This window comes from Cyprinus carpio, chromosome B17, assembly GCF_018340385.1.
Source record: "Cyprinus carpio isolate SPL01 chromosome B17, ASM1834038v1, whole genome shotgun sequence".
NCBI lineage: Eukaryota > Metazoa > Chordata > Actinopteri > Cypriniformes > Cyprinidae > Cyprinus > Cyprinus carpio.
Genome location: NC_056613.1, coordinates 11,525,176 through 11,541,002, shown reverse-complemented (window position 1 = coordinate 11,541,002; position 15,827 = coordinate 11,525,176). Strand labels below are relative to the sequence as shown.

The 15,827-nt window shown below is 37.1% G+C and overlaps 1 protein-coding gene and 1 long non-coding RNA gene across 5 annotated transcripts in view; one reads left to right on the top strand and one right to left on the bottom strand.

The window, feature by feature from the left end:
• Window positions 1-955: 955 nt before the first annotated feature.
• Window positions 956-15,827, bottom strand: part of LOC109077378 (ras guanyl-releasing protein 3-like) — a 34,466-nt gene continuing 19,594 nt past the window's right edge. For 3 of the 4 annotated variants that reach the window (XM_042742213.1, XM_042742212.1, XM_042742214.1), the window contains 12 exons: window positions 12,741-12,872; window positions 12,063-12,210; window positions 11,174-11,347; window positions 10,151-10,267; window positions 9,445-9,720; window positions 9,226-9,306; window positions 8,726-8,839; window positions 8,247-8,362; window positions 7,295-7,442; window positions 5,868-5,904; window positions 5,449-5,598; window positions 3,404-4,492 (listed from right to left, as the gene is read on the bottom strand). In XM_042742213.1, coding sequence (XP_042598147.1) covers window positions 4,077-4,492; window positions 5,449-5,598; window positions 5,868-5,904; window positions 7,295-7,442; window positions 8,247-8,362; window positions 8,726-8,839; window positions 9,226-9,306; window positions 9,445-9,720; window positions 10,151-10,267; window positions 11,174-11,347; window positions 12,063-12,210; window positions 12,741-12,872 — 1,909 coding nt within the window. In that variant the 3' untranslated portion in view covers window positions 3,404-4,076. Of the gene's footprint in view, window positions 2,974-3,403; window positions 4,493-5,448; window positions 5,599-5,867; window positions 5,905-7,294; window positions 7,443-8,246; window positions 8,363-8,725; window positions 8,840-9,225; window positions 9,307-9,444; window positions 9,721-10,150; window positions 10,268-11,173; window positions 11,348-12,062; window positions 12,211-12,740; window positions 12,873-15,827 lie in introns of those variants that run through there. The other variant, XM_042742215.1, reaches the window with a different exon arrangement.
• Window positions 4,393-6,094, top strand: LOC122140155. Its single transcript, XR_006156855.1, has 3 exons — window positions 4,393-4,527; window positions 5,457-5,666; window positions 5,903-6,094. It is a non-coding gene; the product is annotated as an uncharacterized LOC122140155 (long non-coding RNA).

Genomic DNA, 15,827 nt, shown 5'->3' with positions numbered 1-15,827 from the left:
TGCTTTATATGCTACAGCAAATCAAAATGAATTACATTTAGCATGTGCCTCTTCTGATCTCTGACAATCTGAACGCTAACTAGCATTACAGATACACATGCATCATATTACCAGACATACACAGATGAGAGCAGAATAATTAGCACAGTATTAGAATAATACTCTAATGACTATGGCAACAGGTAAGCACTTTCAGCACTAGGCTACACATGAAGGCTTCAGATGACAAACATGCTTTCTCAATTGCTTCAGTAATCACTGGCATCTAACATTAAAGGGATACTCCACCCCAAAATGAAAATTTTGTCATTAATCACTTACCCCCATGTCGTTCCAAACCCATAAAAGCTTTGTTCGTCTTCGAAACACAATTTAAGATATTTTGGATGAAAACCGGGAGGCCTGTGACTGTCCCATAGACTAGTAAATAACAGTGTCAAGGTCCATGAAAGGTATGAAAATAATCGTCAGAATACTCCATCTGCCATCAGACGTTCAATCTGGGTTATATGAAGCGACGGGAACACTTTATTCAACAGTCTCCTCTGTGTCTCTCCATATCACCGTATGCTGTGTATGCTCTTCTGTATCAGCCGCGCCACAAGGATGCGCTGATTCTACATGTATTTAGCTTTGATTTGAAAGAAAACAGTGCATCCTTGTGGCGCGACTGATACAGAAGAGCATAGACAAAAGAGCATGTTGACAAAGGAATTGTTGAATAAAGTCATTATTTTTGTTTCCTTCACTTACAAAAAGTGTTCCTGCGCTTCATATAACTCAGATTGCTTGTCTGATGGCAGATGGAGTATTCTGATGACAACTTTCAAACCTTTTATGGACCTTGACACGGTTATTTACTTGGCAGTCTATGGGACAGTCACTGGCCTCCCGGTTTTCATCCAAAATATCTTAAATTGTGTTCTGAAGACGAACAAAGCTTTCATGGGTTTGGAACAACATGGGGGTAAGTGATTAATTACAAAATTTTCATTTTGGGGTGGAGTATCCCTTTAACTCTGCATTCATTTAAATTAATTATTCATATGTTGTTTCAAACCATGACTTTCTTTTGTGAAGACTTCTTTTAAGATGCTATCTTCCATACAATGAAAGTGAATGGGAAAAAAAAATACCATACTTGTACAGTACATACAACTCCTGCCAAGTCTTCATAAGCCTTCAATATATTTTTTGAGAGGAATAAACTGAGGGATAATTCATCCAAAAATGAAAAATCCTGTCATTAATTACTCACCCTCATGTCGTTCCAAACCCGTAAGATGTTTGTTCATCATCGAAATGCAAATTAAGACATTTTTGATGAAATCCAAGAGCTTTCTGATCCTCCATAGACAGCAACGCAACCGACAGGTTCATGGCCCAGAAAGGTAGTAAGGACATCGTTAAAATAGTCCATGTGACATCAGTGGTTCAACTGTAGTTTTATGAAGCTGCAAGAATATCCTTTCTCTATTTTATAGATTTTACAGAGCTATTTTATATAAGGAATATTTCAACAATGTCCTTACTACTGTACCTTCCTGGGCTTTGAATGTGTTGATTGTGTTGCTGACTATGGAGGGTCAGAAAGATCTTGGATTTCATCAGAAATATCTTAACGAGTGTTCTGAAGATGAACAAAGGTCTTACAGGTTTGGAACAACATGTTTTAGGGTGAACAATCCCGTTAAGCTGATATTCAGTGAAAATCTTGCCTGACAGACATGGTCACCATTAACTTTCATTGTATCAAGAAAGGGCAGCCTTTTTGATAAAAATCCTTTTGTTTCCCACAATAAATACAAGAAATAAACTAATTTTAGTTACAAGGCCATGAGGGTGAGTAAATAATGACAGAATGTTAATTTTTTTGGGGAAATGTTTCTTTAAATCTGCAAATGTGGTGCCAGAAGAGCATCTAATCCTATAGGCTCAAAGACTCACTATAATCACTGTTTGTCTTAGTTCATCTGTTGATCCACCTGCGTGGGCTCTCTCACACACACTGTCTGCCAAAATGATCGTATGAGGCTTGTCCCATCTGAGGCTGTCGGGTGTCAAACTTATTTCAGAACATATGGCGCTGAAGGACAGTGTGTTGCCTTGGCAACAGACTATAGATGGACTCATCTGGTGCTTAGCAACAGAGGCCATATAAACACCTGGCTGACGGCACACCTGTGTCAGCAGAATTGAAGTCTTTGAATTCATGTATCTTTTCAACCGTACATACATTACATAGCTATCAATGTTGCTAAGCAGTGCTGATGTAATGATGCATAAGGTCAGAGGTTACTTGTCTGCAAGCACAGGAGACACAACTATGGTGCAAACCATTGGAGATACAATCTGTAATACAGTGTAAGTGGTTTTTATAATTATATTTGGGGTAAAGGGTTTTAAAACTTGACGTACCTTCCACTTCAGACCATAATGTGTTGCTGGGTAACACATAAATTAAGTTAGTGTTTTAATGTTCGATCATACATGCGTTCATCTTCATCTTTCCCAGTTCCACTTTCGACTTCAGACAACCTGAATATAACCTTCACATCCACTGTGTCCTTTCAGAGTAGTGTTTTTGGAAAACAAAAATCAGAGTGTGCGTCGCAAACACATCAACAGCATACCTTAAATACTCTTGCTCACTCATCTGTTATCACACTGATGTATCCGTCACATCAGCTTCCAGTGATTCTCACTTAGATGTCCAACCAGGACAGCACAGCGCAGTCACTCCCTATTTAGTCCGAGACCTTTCCTTTGATGCAACCCTTCCCCCAGTTCAGTCAGCGGGTTGCCTGCCGCCCCTCTTTTACTGTGGCTGTGGAAATAGTGCCCCTATTCCTGATCCACTGAAGGCATGAGGCACCCCAGCACGCCCCCTAGAGCGGACAGCCCTCTGGGCCGTGGTCCTGACAGGCTCCAGGGTGTCCTGCATGGGCCCACAGAGCAGTCAAGTCAGCTGATCTGAAAACATACAGTGGAACATCATGAGGACACGACTCATTTGTTAAGGGGAAATAATTAGTGCTGCCTGCTCAGGACAATTTCAGTATGGATTTGGGATTTTGGGGGGGAAGTAAGCAAACTCTGAACACTCTAGAGACTGGATAACAACATGCTAAAACTGCTCAGAACAACTTAGCAAACACGTAACATCACCTGGGCAACCACACACAGAAATCATATTTTCTTATAAAACATGTAAAAAGAAAAACTGTTATTGGGTGTTTCTTCAATTATGAGAGCTTCTGCCACATCATAAAAAAACAAACTGTCTTATTTGCAAGTGCAATTTTTTTTTGATGTGTGTGTGTGTGTGTATATATATATATATATATATATATATATATATATATTTTTTTTTTTTTTTTTTTTACTGTAAGAAATGTGTTAGTTTTAATAAAATGAAATCCACATTTGGAACATAAAAATACCAGAAGTTATTAAAATTAATATAATTATTACTATACTTATTATTATAAAAATAGTTTGATTGTAGCATTGTGGTTTTATATGTCCATCTAAAAAGGTTAAAAATATTTAAGTTAGTCGAACATGCATATTCATGAACTGCTCACCTAAAAAAAACTAATTCTGCACTGTAACGCTGACAGGTGCAGCAACAATCTAATCCCTGTGTGTCAAGTAACCCTGCCTTTTTAAAAGCCTGTTCTACAAATAACACATCTGAGATCTGAATTTAACAAACACAGCAACACAATCCTGGTCAGACATATGCTCTGCATTTTAACCCAAAACAAAGTGTCTGCCAGGTCCTAAAATAACAGCCTACAGCCCTACTCAGGTTAGTGCTACTCCATATTTAGGCCCATCAGTGTGAGTGCTGTGCCGCTCTCTGCTCTGCGGCCCCTGATGAAGATTATCTCTAGAGCGATGAAAGACCGGACTGCAAAACCTTGGCATTTCCATGGCAACAGGGGAGCAATGTTTCATAAAAAGAGGTTTCAGTGCCTTGGAAGAGATGTAGGAATTAAAACAAGAAGGCGGTTTGTGGGATTCACAGATTCCGCAGCTTTAAAATAGTTACAGGATTATTTCTTCAGAACTCAGATGAGATGCTTTTCTCTCAGTTGTACCTCAGAGGTCCTGGTTTTGTTCATATGTTGTTCTGTGAGTCCGTTCTGCTGGGACTCTTCGCTGTGCTCCTGTGAGTTCCTGCTGTTCCTCGTCGCTGCCGAACACTGCGTGTCGTTCTCCCAGCGAGCAAAGCCTTTGCTCTTGGACGCTTTGCGGTGAGGCCTGTATCTCATTTTGGGGAAGGTATGTGACCCGCTGTCTGCGACGGCCACCCAGCCATTTTCGGGCCACAGGGGTTCTGTCTGCGTGGCCTGACTGGTGGTGGCTCTCTGGAGCCGCACTGAGATGCGCTGGGCTGAACCAGTCATCAGGGTGATGGACTTTCCCTCCAGGTCTGAGCCCGATGACGATGACACGGCAGGGAATGTAAACACCTCATCATCATCTGAGCAATATCAGGACAAGAGACTGTTAGCAAAGGTAATATTTCTTCAATATTTTATTATCAGAAAAAAATGTTTTGTCTCGTTTTTTATTAAACACTCTTAAAACAAGATAAATTTAAAAAAAGAAATATAAATATAAAAAAAAATCTTGATTTATGTTTAAACAATGACTGGCTAATAGTTTTTCCCAATAGATTTTCATTTATGCTTAAAACTAGAAAAATTAAAATGTTCTGTAAAACGAGTCTCACACAATTTTGCTTCTCAAATAAATTTGTCTGGCAAACATGTCCATCAGTGTACACTATCATTTAAAAGTTTGTGGATTGAAAAAAAATATGTATATATATATATAAATATAACCTATTAATAATACTTTTATCAGCAAGGATGCATTAAATTGATCAAAAGGCATTAATAATCAGTGATGTCCTTTTGAAATTCTCACCATTAAACAATCTTGACACAAAATATATCATGGTTTCAACATTGATTAAATTCATTTTCCATAATAGGAATCAATTAAAATAAAAATATAATATAATATCATGTATATAGTATGTATATTATGTATATATATATATATATATATAAAACTAGAAAAATTCAAATGTTCTCTGAAAATAAGTCTCACACAATTTCACATAATTGTGCTTCTCAAATAAATTGAGCCTTTTTTAAAGGATGTTTAGATATTTTTACTGTAATTTTTCAGTGAAAATTTACAAAGATAATTTTTTGTGTGTGAGATTTCTGAATTTACTTTCACATTAGATGATTTTTTTAAATGGATATAGAAAAGACATTACAGCAATTTTTAGTGGCAAGTGCGTGTTTATGTTTGCCTGAGAGAGAGCGAGAGAGAGAGAGAGAGACATCACACTCATCTATGCATTTCATGCTGTTTTACTCTGAGATAAGCAGAAGGTGATGTACTGTACAGGTGTGTTTTCACCTTTACAGGTGGGCAGGCTGGGGCTGCTGGGTAAAGAACTGTGTGTGAGCGCTCCAGGAGACACATTGCCCAGCGAAGTTGACCGAGGGAGACGCCGACACGCCAAAACCAGCAGCTCACGACACTGTTTATGGCAGTTCACACCACAGTCTGAAAACAAACAACAGAGAGTGTGCATTTATCTGGATTTATAAATGACAATGTATACAATAAAGAAAGTAAATAAAAAAATATTTTATGCACATATGCATGGGACCGATTTATATTATTTAAAAAAAAATAATTATAAATAGGAGATAACAAGCCACTAATATCAACTAAATAAACAGAATAAAAGAAACTAATAGTGAATTTACAAAATCAGTGCCCTGTTCAAGCATCAACATCATTGTGATTTGCCCTATTTATTTATTTCTTACCTTTGCACTTGTATCCTTGTTTAATAATTCCCCAGAGCTGAAAACATGGATGACGGGGTGAAGAGGAAGGGCATGAAGAGAACAAAATGGAGAGAGAGAAGCATGAGAGCAATTAGGAATTGGGGACAGAAGCAGCAAGTTCATGCCATTTGAGTTTACAGTTTTCTGTACACAGACCCATGAGTAATAAACAGGATACTTCCACACGTTGCACCCTTCCTGTGCAATATTGTGTGACAAGGTGGATCTTTGTCTGTGTGTGTGTGTGTGTGTCTGTTTAAAAGAATGTGTGTGTTAACTCAGCAGATTCCTGTCTAACCATCTGTGTAAATACAGAACAATTTGAGCAGCAGTGACTTTGACTAAACACTCGCTGTAGTGTATACACTTATTCTATAGTTCATCAGCCCAGAATATTCAGTTCAGTGGAAACAGGAAATGTGTTGCATTTAGTAGGAAAGACAACTTCTGTGTGTCCATGGCTGGAGGTTTTTGCATACAATGACCCTCAAAAGTATGTGGACACTTAAAAATGTCTGAATGGCATTGTATTATATTATCAATATATATATGTTGTTTTCTGTCATGTACTGTATAAAAAATTCCAGTCTTGTTTTATATTTTGTTAAATGATCCAAAAACATTATTTACTGTAACTTTGTTGAAATGTTTGGGGTCTGTAATAATTTTTTATATTTTTGAAAGAAGTATTTTATGCTCATCAAGGCTGCTTTATTTTATTTATTTCTTTATATAAAAAGTGCAGTTGAAAGAGTGACATTGTGAAAGATTATAATTTAAAATGTAAAAATGGTCATTTATTAATGTAATTACAAATGCTGAATTTTTAGCAGCCATTACTTCAGGGTCACATGATCCTTTAGAAATCATTCTAATATGCTGCTCAAGAAACATTTCTTATTATCAATGTTAAAACAGTGCACGTATTTTTGTAGAAACTGTGATGAATAGAAAGTAAATAAGAACTGCATTTTTATTGTCAATTTTGATTCATTTAAAGCATCCTTGATAAATAAAAGTATTGCATTTCTTTAAGAAAAATTTAAATGTTACTGACCCCAAACTTATGAACAGTAGTGTATTTCATTATTTTTAACAGTCAGCCACTTGGCCTGTAATGAGAAGAACAGCAATAAAATATGTAACTCGACTAGCCAGAAATCTTGGGAGTGAAAAACAGCTAGAGACTGTGGTTTTAAGGTTGGATTTAACCTTTAAACACTGTCTGCATTGGTTCAGTGATGTTGTGGTAAACTCGAGTCTTGTTAGATATGCTTGTTTGCACAGACACAGAGCTGAACCCTCAGAAGTCTTCTACTGCACTTTGGTCCTAGAGAGTATCTTTGCATAAGCGTTGCACAGGAAAGACGTATATTTAGTATGAGCCAAATAAAATCAGCTCTTACAAATCCAGCGCAGTGTTCACAGAATGTTGGCTTCAGGTAAGTCATCTCCTGGAAGTTGTGAATAAAACCAGGCCCCATCTTACACTGCAGCAGCGGGTTGGCACGCAGGAAATATGCCATCATCTCATCCTTACTGATCAATCCATCCCTGCACAAAAAGAGAGAGATCATCATGATAGCCTCCAGCTCATAAAGCATTTGGTTCCTGTGTCAAAACAGGTACGATATCTGAACAGAATCATAAGTGTGAGCGCCAGAGCTCAGAAGAAAAGCATGCAGTCACATGCCAGTAATGCACTTTGAGCACTGAACTGCTAAGATAAACCACAGAGGACGCCTGGGGAATTTGTGAGTGTGTGAGAGAGTCTGTGTGTGCCTGATGCTGTGCATTCTTCACCAGGAGTCATGACCTTCAGCCTTTTAACAGTGCAGCAGGTAACCCACACTGAGTAGCTGCATGGCCTGAAGTCACTAATGCTGCATTTACACATGATGCATTTTCACTGATCGTTAAAATTAAATACATAAACTTTTATGTGTTCATCTAGTGGTTCAGAAAGCTTCAGGCTTAAAAATATGCTTAATTTTCCCAAAACTCAAAAAACACTGCAATTTAATAATTTGTTATTGTTGTTTCAATATTACATCACTGTAATGTTTAGTCGACATGCCATGCTCTGCTCCATTTGCAGCGATAAAGCACGCTTACGAGTTTAGCATGGTTGAGAAGAACCAGACACTAAATTGACCCTGTCAGAAATGAGATGATGTACTGAAAATGTGTCCCTTCCAATATCATAGAGCGCTTCTGAATCTATGCCCAGGCTTATAAAGGATCATCGACACAGACTATGAGCTGCTCTCGCCAAGAAACACTATTAGCAGTTTGGCACTGCAGGGGCCTTTTACAAGAATCACACATTTTGTGTGTGTGTGTGTGTTTCCTACTTACTGGTCTTTATCAAGCACACAGAAGGAATCGAGGAAAGGGAAATTTGCAGCAATACTCTCAAAGTCTTCCTGAGATATGTATCCGTCATGGTCATGGTCGTAGTTACGAAAGACAGACTTCACATGCAATGAAAAACAGGAATACACGAGTTTAGTGAATGTGTTGCATTGAGCAGAAGTTAAATACATAAATCTGTTAAATGACTGGACTGTTCTCTGTATGTGGCATAAAAATGTACACTGATGTAATCTACCATATAATCAAATTCATATGATTAAACCATTCAGGATCTTTGGAGCCTCTGAAATAGGTTTGACATAATCAGCCCCTTATATTCTGGTTTTACAGAACTGCAAAACAATTGGTGGCATTTATATATTTGAAAAAATATGAAAATCATTTCAATTTATATAAAACCTGAACTCTAATGTTTTCAATATCATAAATGTCTGTGAGTATTGATGTTGACAACATCTTACATCCACGACTTTCCTGATGTGTTTGTTGACCACCGAGGGATCTGGTTTGGTGGTGACCCCAGAGGCCCAGTCCAGCGGAGCCATAGGTTTGTTGGGCGTTGTGGGTGAGGTGGGCTGCAGAAAAAAATCATGGATGTTATGAAATTAATTCTGTTCTGCACTAATTATTACAAAAGCCCTTTCCAGTAAAAAATTATTTGAGAAAGGAAGAAGCAGCCTGTTACAGTTACAGGTGTGAACACAAATATCAAATGAGTTACAGTATAAGACAGGATAACCTTATAAATTTCCACTTAAATTACCAAAACATGTTGAATAAGTGGCTATGAGTCATAACACTGCAGTTCAAAGCTTTTTCTTTTTAAAAAAGATTGTTATGTTCATCAAGGCCACATTTACTGAATTTTATATCAAAAATACAATAATAATATTTTATAAATACAATTTTATTTTTTATTTGAATATTTTTTTTTTCAATATTTTTAAGACAAATCTCTTACCTGAGATTTAGGGTTACGGGGTTCTCTAAGAAGGGACAGCTCATAAATTTCATCCTCTGTGTAGTACAGATCCAAGGACAGCTTTACAAAAACAGACATAAAACAAACAAAAAGCCCCTCATTTTAATTAATAAATGAAAACAACTGTGATTCAGTGCTGCGGTGAGGCTTTGATTGAATGTGGAGACTGACGAGCACAGACATGCGAGCAGAACTCACAGTGAGCAGGTAGATCAGGTCCATGTTGGGCTCCACCTGAGCCACAGCGCTCTGCAGGGACACCAGCTCATTAAAGGTGAGATACAGCTGCTGCATCTTCACAATGTTCACTTTCCCATCCTCCACCCAGTCTGGGAAGACCACGTGCACGGCGATCAGGTCCTTCAGGTGAACACCTAGGATTGGGATCTTAAACCCTTCGCTTTCACTGAAGGCTTTGCGGTAAGCACAGTAATTGCCTTTTGACGAAACCAGCTCTGTCATTTCATTCCAGATCTGGACAGACAGTTAGTGAAATTAATCACCTCTTTCTTTTATATGTTCTAGATATCACACGTCTCACTACTTGTTTTCTTTTTCTTGTCAGTTCATTTCTCATATACAGGCGTTTGAATTTGTATTCAGACACTTAAATTCAACCTAAATGTATTCATTTGCATTACATAACAAAATGTCAAACCAAGTAACCTCAGCGCTGTGTGCGAAACATTTGTACAACAAACTATACTTTTCTAAGCCATTTTTGAAATACTTTTGAATATGATTATGCCTCATACAATGTTTCCTAAAAGTAACATCACATGTACTGCTTCAGCACTGGGAGTTGGCCTCCAATGACAGCTTGATTTTACGGACAAGGGAGTGAATAGTTTCTTAATAATTCTTAGAGAAAACTAAACAGCTGTTATTGCAGTGAATGTTGCACCTTGGTGACCTCTGGGCTGAGGTGAGAATGAGTTTCCTTCAAGCGGGAAATAGAGCTGTGACTCAGACCCCCGACCACAGCCATCAACGTGTTAAAGTTCTGTAGGTGGAGCAGTTTCTGAAAGAGACAGAAGAATCATATAGACTGTCAGATAGATAAATAAATGGGATATTTGATAGGACAGACAGACAGACAGACAGACAGACAGATAGACAGACAGACAGATAGATAGATAGATAGATAGATAGATAGATAGATAGATAGATAGATAGATAGATAGATAGATAGATAGATAGATAGATAGATAGATAGATAGATAATTAGATAGATAGACAGATAGATAGATAGATAGATAGATAGATAGATAGATAGATAGATAGATATTGATCCATTAGTTCACATATAATCTAGGGCTTTTCATTTGGAGCATAATTGCACAAGTGCTGGCTGATCTCATAAAAGCAGAGCTCTCCTTTATTACTGGAGCTCCAGCAACTCGACAGCTCAACACTTAACATCTATTAGCTGACACGGATCATGCCCAGCAGGCCTTAAAACAGATACTAAAAGCACAGGCTTTGTACTAAAGGGATGCCTGGATGCTCTTCACAATAGAGGCGTTTCATACACCCCCGGCGGCGTGAGAGCAGGCAGGCGGCTTCCTCGCACTCTTTCGCTGACAGACATTTACATATCAAAGGGCCTGGAAATGTCATCTAGCTGCTTTCAGAATGCACTGACAGAAACTGGTTTGCTGGGTGAAGGGTCTCGCATTTGCGTAATCAACGGTACAGTTCGACAGTGTGTCGCTTTAGTGCGCTACTCAGAATGCATGCTTATTTTTCAGGATCCTGGCCTTTTACCAAACTTAGTCTTCCGTAATGAGTAATTCAATCATTTTATGGGCTTCGTTACCTTGAAGCTGCATTTCCTGTTCCTTTATTTCTTACCCCTTTATTATTATATATTTTACTACATTCTTGCAATCCAGTTAGACAACTGAAGATAAATTTATGTTCTTACCTGTGCAACATGGATGTATTTGTTGATGACCTCTGCTCTGTGCTGAGGGGTAAGTTTACTGAGAACCATCAGTTGAACCCACTGGGAGATCCCGTTAAACAGAGCGATGGAGCGCTCTAATGTGGGGTTATCTACTAGACAGCCGTGAATCACATAACTCTGGTAATCTGTGAACTGAGGACATAAACAGAGACACATTCATACTAGTTTTAGAAAGAAACAAAGTAGTTCAGCTGTTTTTAAAGTAACAAACCTTTTCCAGTAACAAACTAATTTTTGACACTTGTGAATAAACATGCTAAATTAAATTGCCAGTCTGAATTGGTTTCATTCTAGTGAATAGGTTCATTAAGATGGTTACTGTAAATATACAGTTTGCAGTAAATTTACACTCCCTCAGGCCATCCAAGATACAGATGAGTTTGTTTCTTAATCGGGACAAATTTGGAGAAATTTAGCATTACATCACTTGCTCACCAATAGATCCTTTAGAATGTGAGTGCAAACTACCACTACTGAAGGTGAGTACATTTTCATCAAATGGCTATTTTTGGGTGAACTATTCCTTTAAATGTCATGGTTTCTATCACATTACTTTTTCCAAAGCTTAGTACTGATTTAGAAGGGAGGAATGGATAAAGGAAGGATGTTTGTTAACTAAAAAAATACTTGACTGTTAGCTGCTAAGAATAACAATGCAGGCCGACGGAAAAAAATCAGCAGAGCTGATAAGTGAACCAAAGTCTGTTCTCATATGCGTAGTCCTTTTTTCTTTCTATATCACAAAAACAAACACACGCATTATCTTCACTGACGTAAGTCCACTACAGCTGCCGGCCTTCCCAGGTGAAGGAAACACTCTTTTTCCATTTCTGCTGTGCACACTAACCGATATCCTCCTGATGGACTTGTACTCTAAGAAGGTGAGGTGTTCGGCCAACTCAATGGGTTCCAGATGATCAAACAGCAGTGACGCTTTACCCTTCTTCACCTGCTTCTTTCGCTGAGTCAGTTTACGCATCCAGTCATACGAGGGGCTGAAAAGACAAACGTTATTCCGTGTAGTTTAGCGGGTTATTCTCCAACAATATAACAATATTAACTCAACATAATATTTAGAAAATAGATCTTCCTCTATATAATGTCACACTGTTGTCTCACTAATGTCGCAGCACAACAAACAGCTACAACAAAAATGTAGTTTAGGCTCATTCTGACAAGACATCTGCTATAATCTCATAATATAATCATGAAATGATCTCATGAATTATAATGTGCAAAATTTAAGATGCCATTTAGTGTTAGTGACAAAGGCTTAGTGACAGGTGCACAATGCTCTCTGCAATCATTTCCACATAATCAGTGATTAAAACACATGCTCATTAGTGTCAAATTATGCCATAAAAGGGCAACGTTTGAATTTACAACAAAGTATTTTCATTTCAATCAAAACGGTGCTCATGATTAAGCCAAATAGGTCAATAGTAATGACACAGTCAATGATTGGCATGCTTTGAGCAAATACACAACCTTCAGAACCTGAGCCAGTGTTTGTAACAGCACTCACATTGTAGAAATGTCAAGTAGTTTAATGTGCTCATCACCACCCAGCTGAGCGGCTGCATCTCGAAATTCTTCTGTAAGACGGATCAAACCCAGATCCAGATCAAACTCTGCAGGGAATTCAGCTATCCAGTACCTACACACACACACAAACAAACACACACACACAGGTTTTGTAAAAACTGTAAATTACATTGAACTTTTATTGCTGTGGCTAAACATAAAGTGTTTTTTAAAGTGTACAAATGGCTCGTATTTCAGAGAAAGTTTACATATATTTATTTTCTGCTGCCCCAAATAATTTACATTTCAACCAAATAACAAAAAACCTAAATGTTGTAACTGCAGGCTGATGAATTGCTTGTCCAATCACATTGTTTATATCAGTTTCTTCTCAGTACTGCTCCAGCTGCCATACTTAATGCTGTTTGTTGTCAGGTAACAGTCTTGAGAAAATGTTCAAACCCATCATCACTGTACTTACTTGTGGGGAACAGTAACCTTGAAGCAGAGTCTGTCTAGACCACAAACGCAAAAGACAGAAACAGCTCATAACGCTGCAAACATTTGGTTAGTTGGTTTGCTGGTGTGCTAATTAAACTCATCTTATCCTTAAAAAAAGTATTGTGGTTGCACCATGGTACAATGATGGTACAAGATACTTTGAAGCAAGAATTACCATATTTATATGTAGCAAAATAGTGTTTAGATGGAATGTCATGGTATTTTATAGCTGTGGTTCTTAACTGGCATGTTGTAACCCCAAAAAGATTTGCAGGTCTATTCTGGGTTACAGACAACAAGGGAAAAAACAGTAAATAAACACAAAACTAAAATAATAATACAAAAGAACTAACTGCATAATCCTGCAAATTTAGAATACTTTAAATCATTACCTTTTAAAAGCTAAGAGAAAACTCTCCCTGCTTTTTTACTTTTGTTGTTGAGGTGAAAGGCTGTGCATCCAATGGGCTACAATATTTTGGCTAATGGTCTAACATTTTTCAAAATAAAATATTAATGATTCTTGAGCACGAAATCAGCCAATTTCTGCTTGTAGAAAAATTTCTGCAAATACATTTGATTTCTGCAGGATCATGTGACAGAAGAAATAAATTACATTATAAAATATATTCATAAATAAAGCATTTTAAATTGTAATAATATTTCACAATATTACTGTTTATACTGTTTTTAATGCACTGATTAAATAAATCCAGCCCCGGTGAGCATAAAAATCTTCTTTTGAAAACATTAATAAGTGGGTATAAATAAGTCTAAGATGGTACACGTCCAAAAACATGACATGATCATAAAAAAAACAATGGATTTATTATAATACTTCTTGTAGTTCTATCAGACATGCAGAGTTGATTTCCTGTGGACCCCCTGAAAAACAGCAACAAATCTAACCTGATTGGATGCTTCCAGTAAATATCAAGGCTACATTTTAAATCGAGCAAGGTTACTTTTCCCACAGCAGGATGCAGTTCTACAAAACACTGACCTCCTTCATTTTGTGATGTTTTTGTTTTGGTGACTCTCACCAAGTCCCTTGAGAAAGGAACGGATGAAGTGTATTTATGTCAGATGCATGCCTTTTATCATTAATTATGTAGATGTTTTTGACTGTCGGACTCACTAAGGGCACTGAGACACAAAAACACATTCTTTTCTTGTTTTTCAGTTTTTTTTTTTCTTTTTTTTGAGACATAAACATCAGCTGGAATGTGTTCCCAGTGTGAGTCAGAGTAACATCATGCAGTTAGGAGGTAACAACCCAAGTATTGCATTGTGTAACTGTGCATATTAGTGAGACCAGTGATAGCAGGGGTCAAAAGGTCATCAGACAAGTTTTACACAACACCTCAGTATACACTGATAACTGATAAGTTACCCTAACCACAGGTGTGTGCACATTGGAAAGTGTGTGTGTCTTTTTTTTTTAATCAAATTGGATAAAACTATTTTATACTTTTAAAACTTAATACAACAATTTAAATTGCTAATTAGATTATGTATTAAATGCATTACATATTAACATAATTTGATAGTCAACACCCATAAATTAACATGCATTTCAAAATGTCTTAGTATTTGTTTTTTCCCATTTTGCTTAAATGATGAGCTGCATAAATGCCATAAGTATGTGTAAAACCCCTCGACTATTCTCTAGCATGATCCAGAGAGAACTTTGTGCTTTGATGAAATTAAGAAATCTAATCATCTCTACAAGACTTTGCATGGTCATGGTCAAATTTACCAGTGATCTAGAAACAGGGCTGAAATCTTATATCCTTATTCCTTTTACATTTCATTGTCAGATATTTAAATTTTAAAATGCTGTTTATTTCCAACTGTTTATTTTTATTTTCAACCCCTTACCTTACTGATCACTTGTGGTGTTCCCAGTCAAAACTGACAAACCTACAAAAATTGCTTATAGATGTCTTGCTATGCTACATTATTACCAAATCTTAAAAATCTTTTTTCATTTTTTTTTTTTATTGTATTAGCACAGTTTTTGCAGTTCTGTTGGAAACTGACTGATTGTAGGCCTCAATGATCTGAGCTTATTTACCTCATTTTCACCTTAGCAATTTTTTGCAGGTTGGTCATTTTTGCTCGGGAACACCATTAACAAGCATTTTTGGGAAAAAGAAAAAAAAACCTCTCAGATTCAAAATGATAGAACACAACATGAGTGTTAAAATAAGGGTGGAATAAACGACATGACTTTGCCCTGATTTCCTTCTGATCTACAGATGTCTCTAGTTGCTGAAAGTCAGAGCCAGTCTGCAGATTTGACTTTACGGATTTCTTAGAAAGTCATTTAGTGTATGATAATAACTTCAGACTATGATTCCATCCATTCAGGGGAAAACATGTTTGATATTTTCAGACGATTTTTGAGTACATAATGTTGATACATCTCCTAGTGTGATGAGAAAATGAGATGATGGATCTCAAGGCGTTTATCTCTAAGAATATGTTTCTGTGTGAGTTTGTTGTGATCGGAAGGACTTTAAATTCTGGTAGCGTATGATCCTCAGTCGTTAAGAGTATGATGCCCAGTTTTCCCTTTGTGACT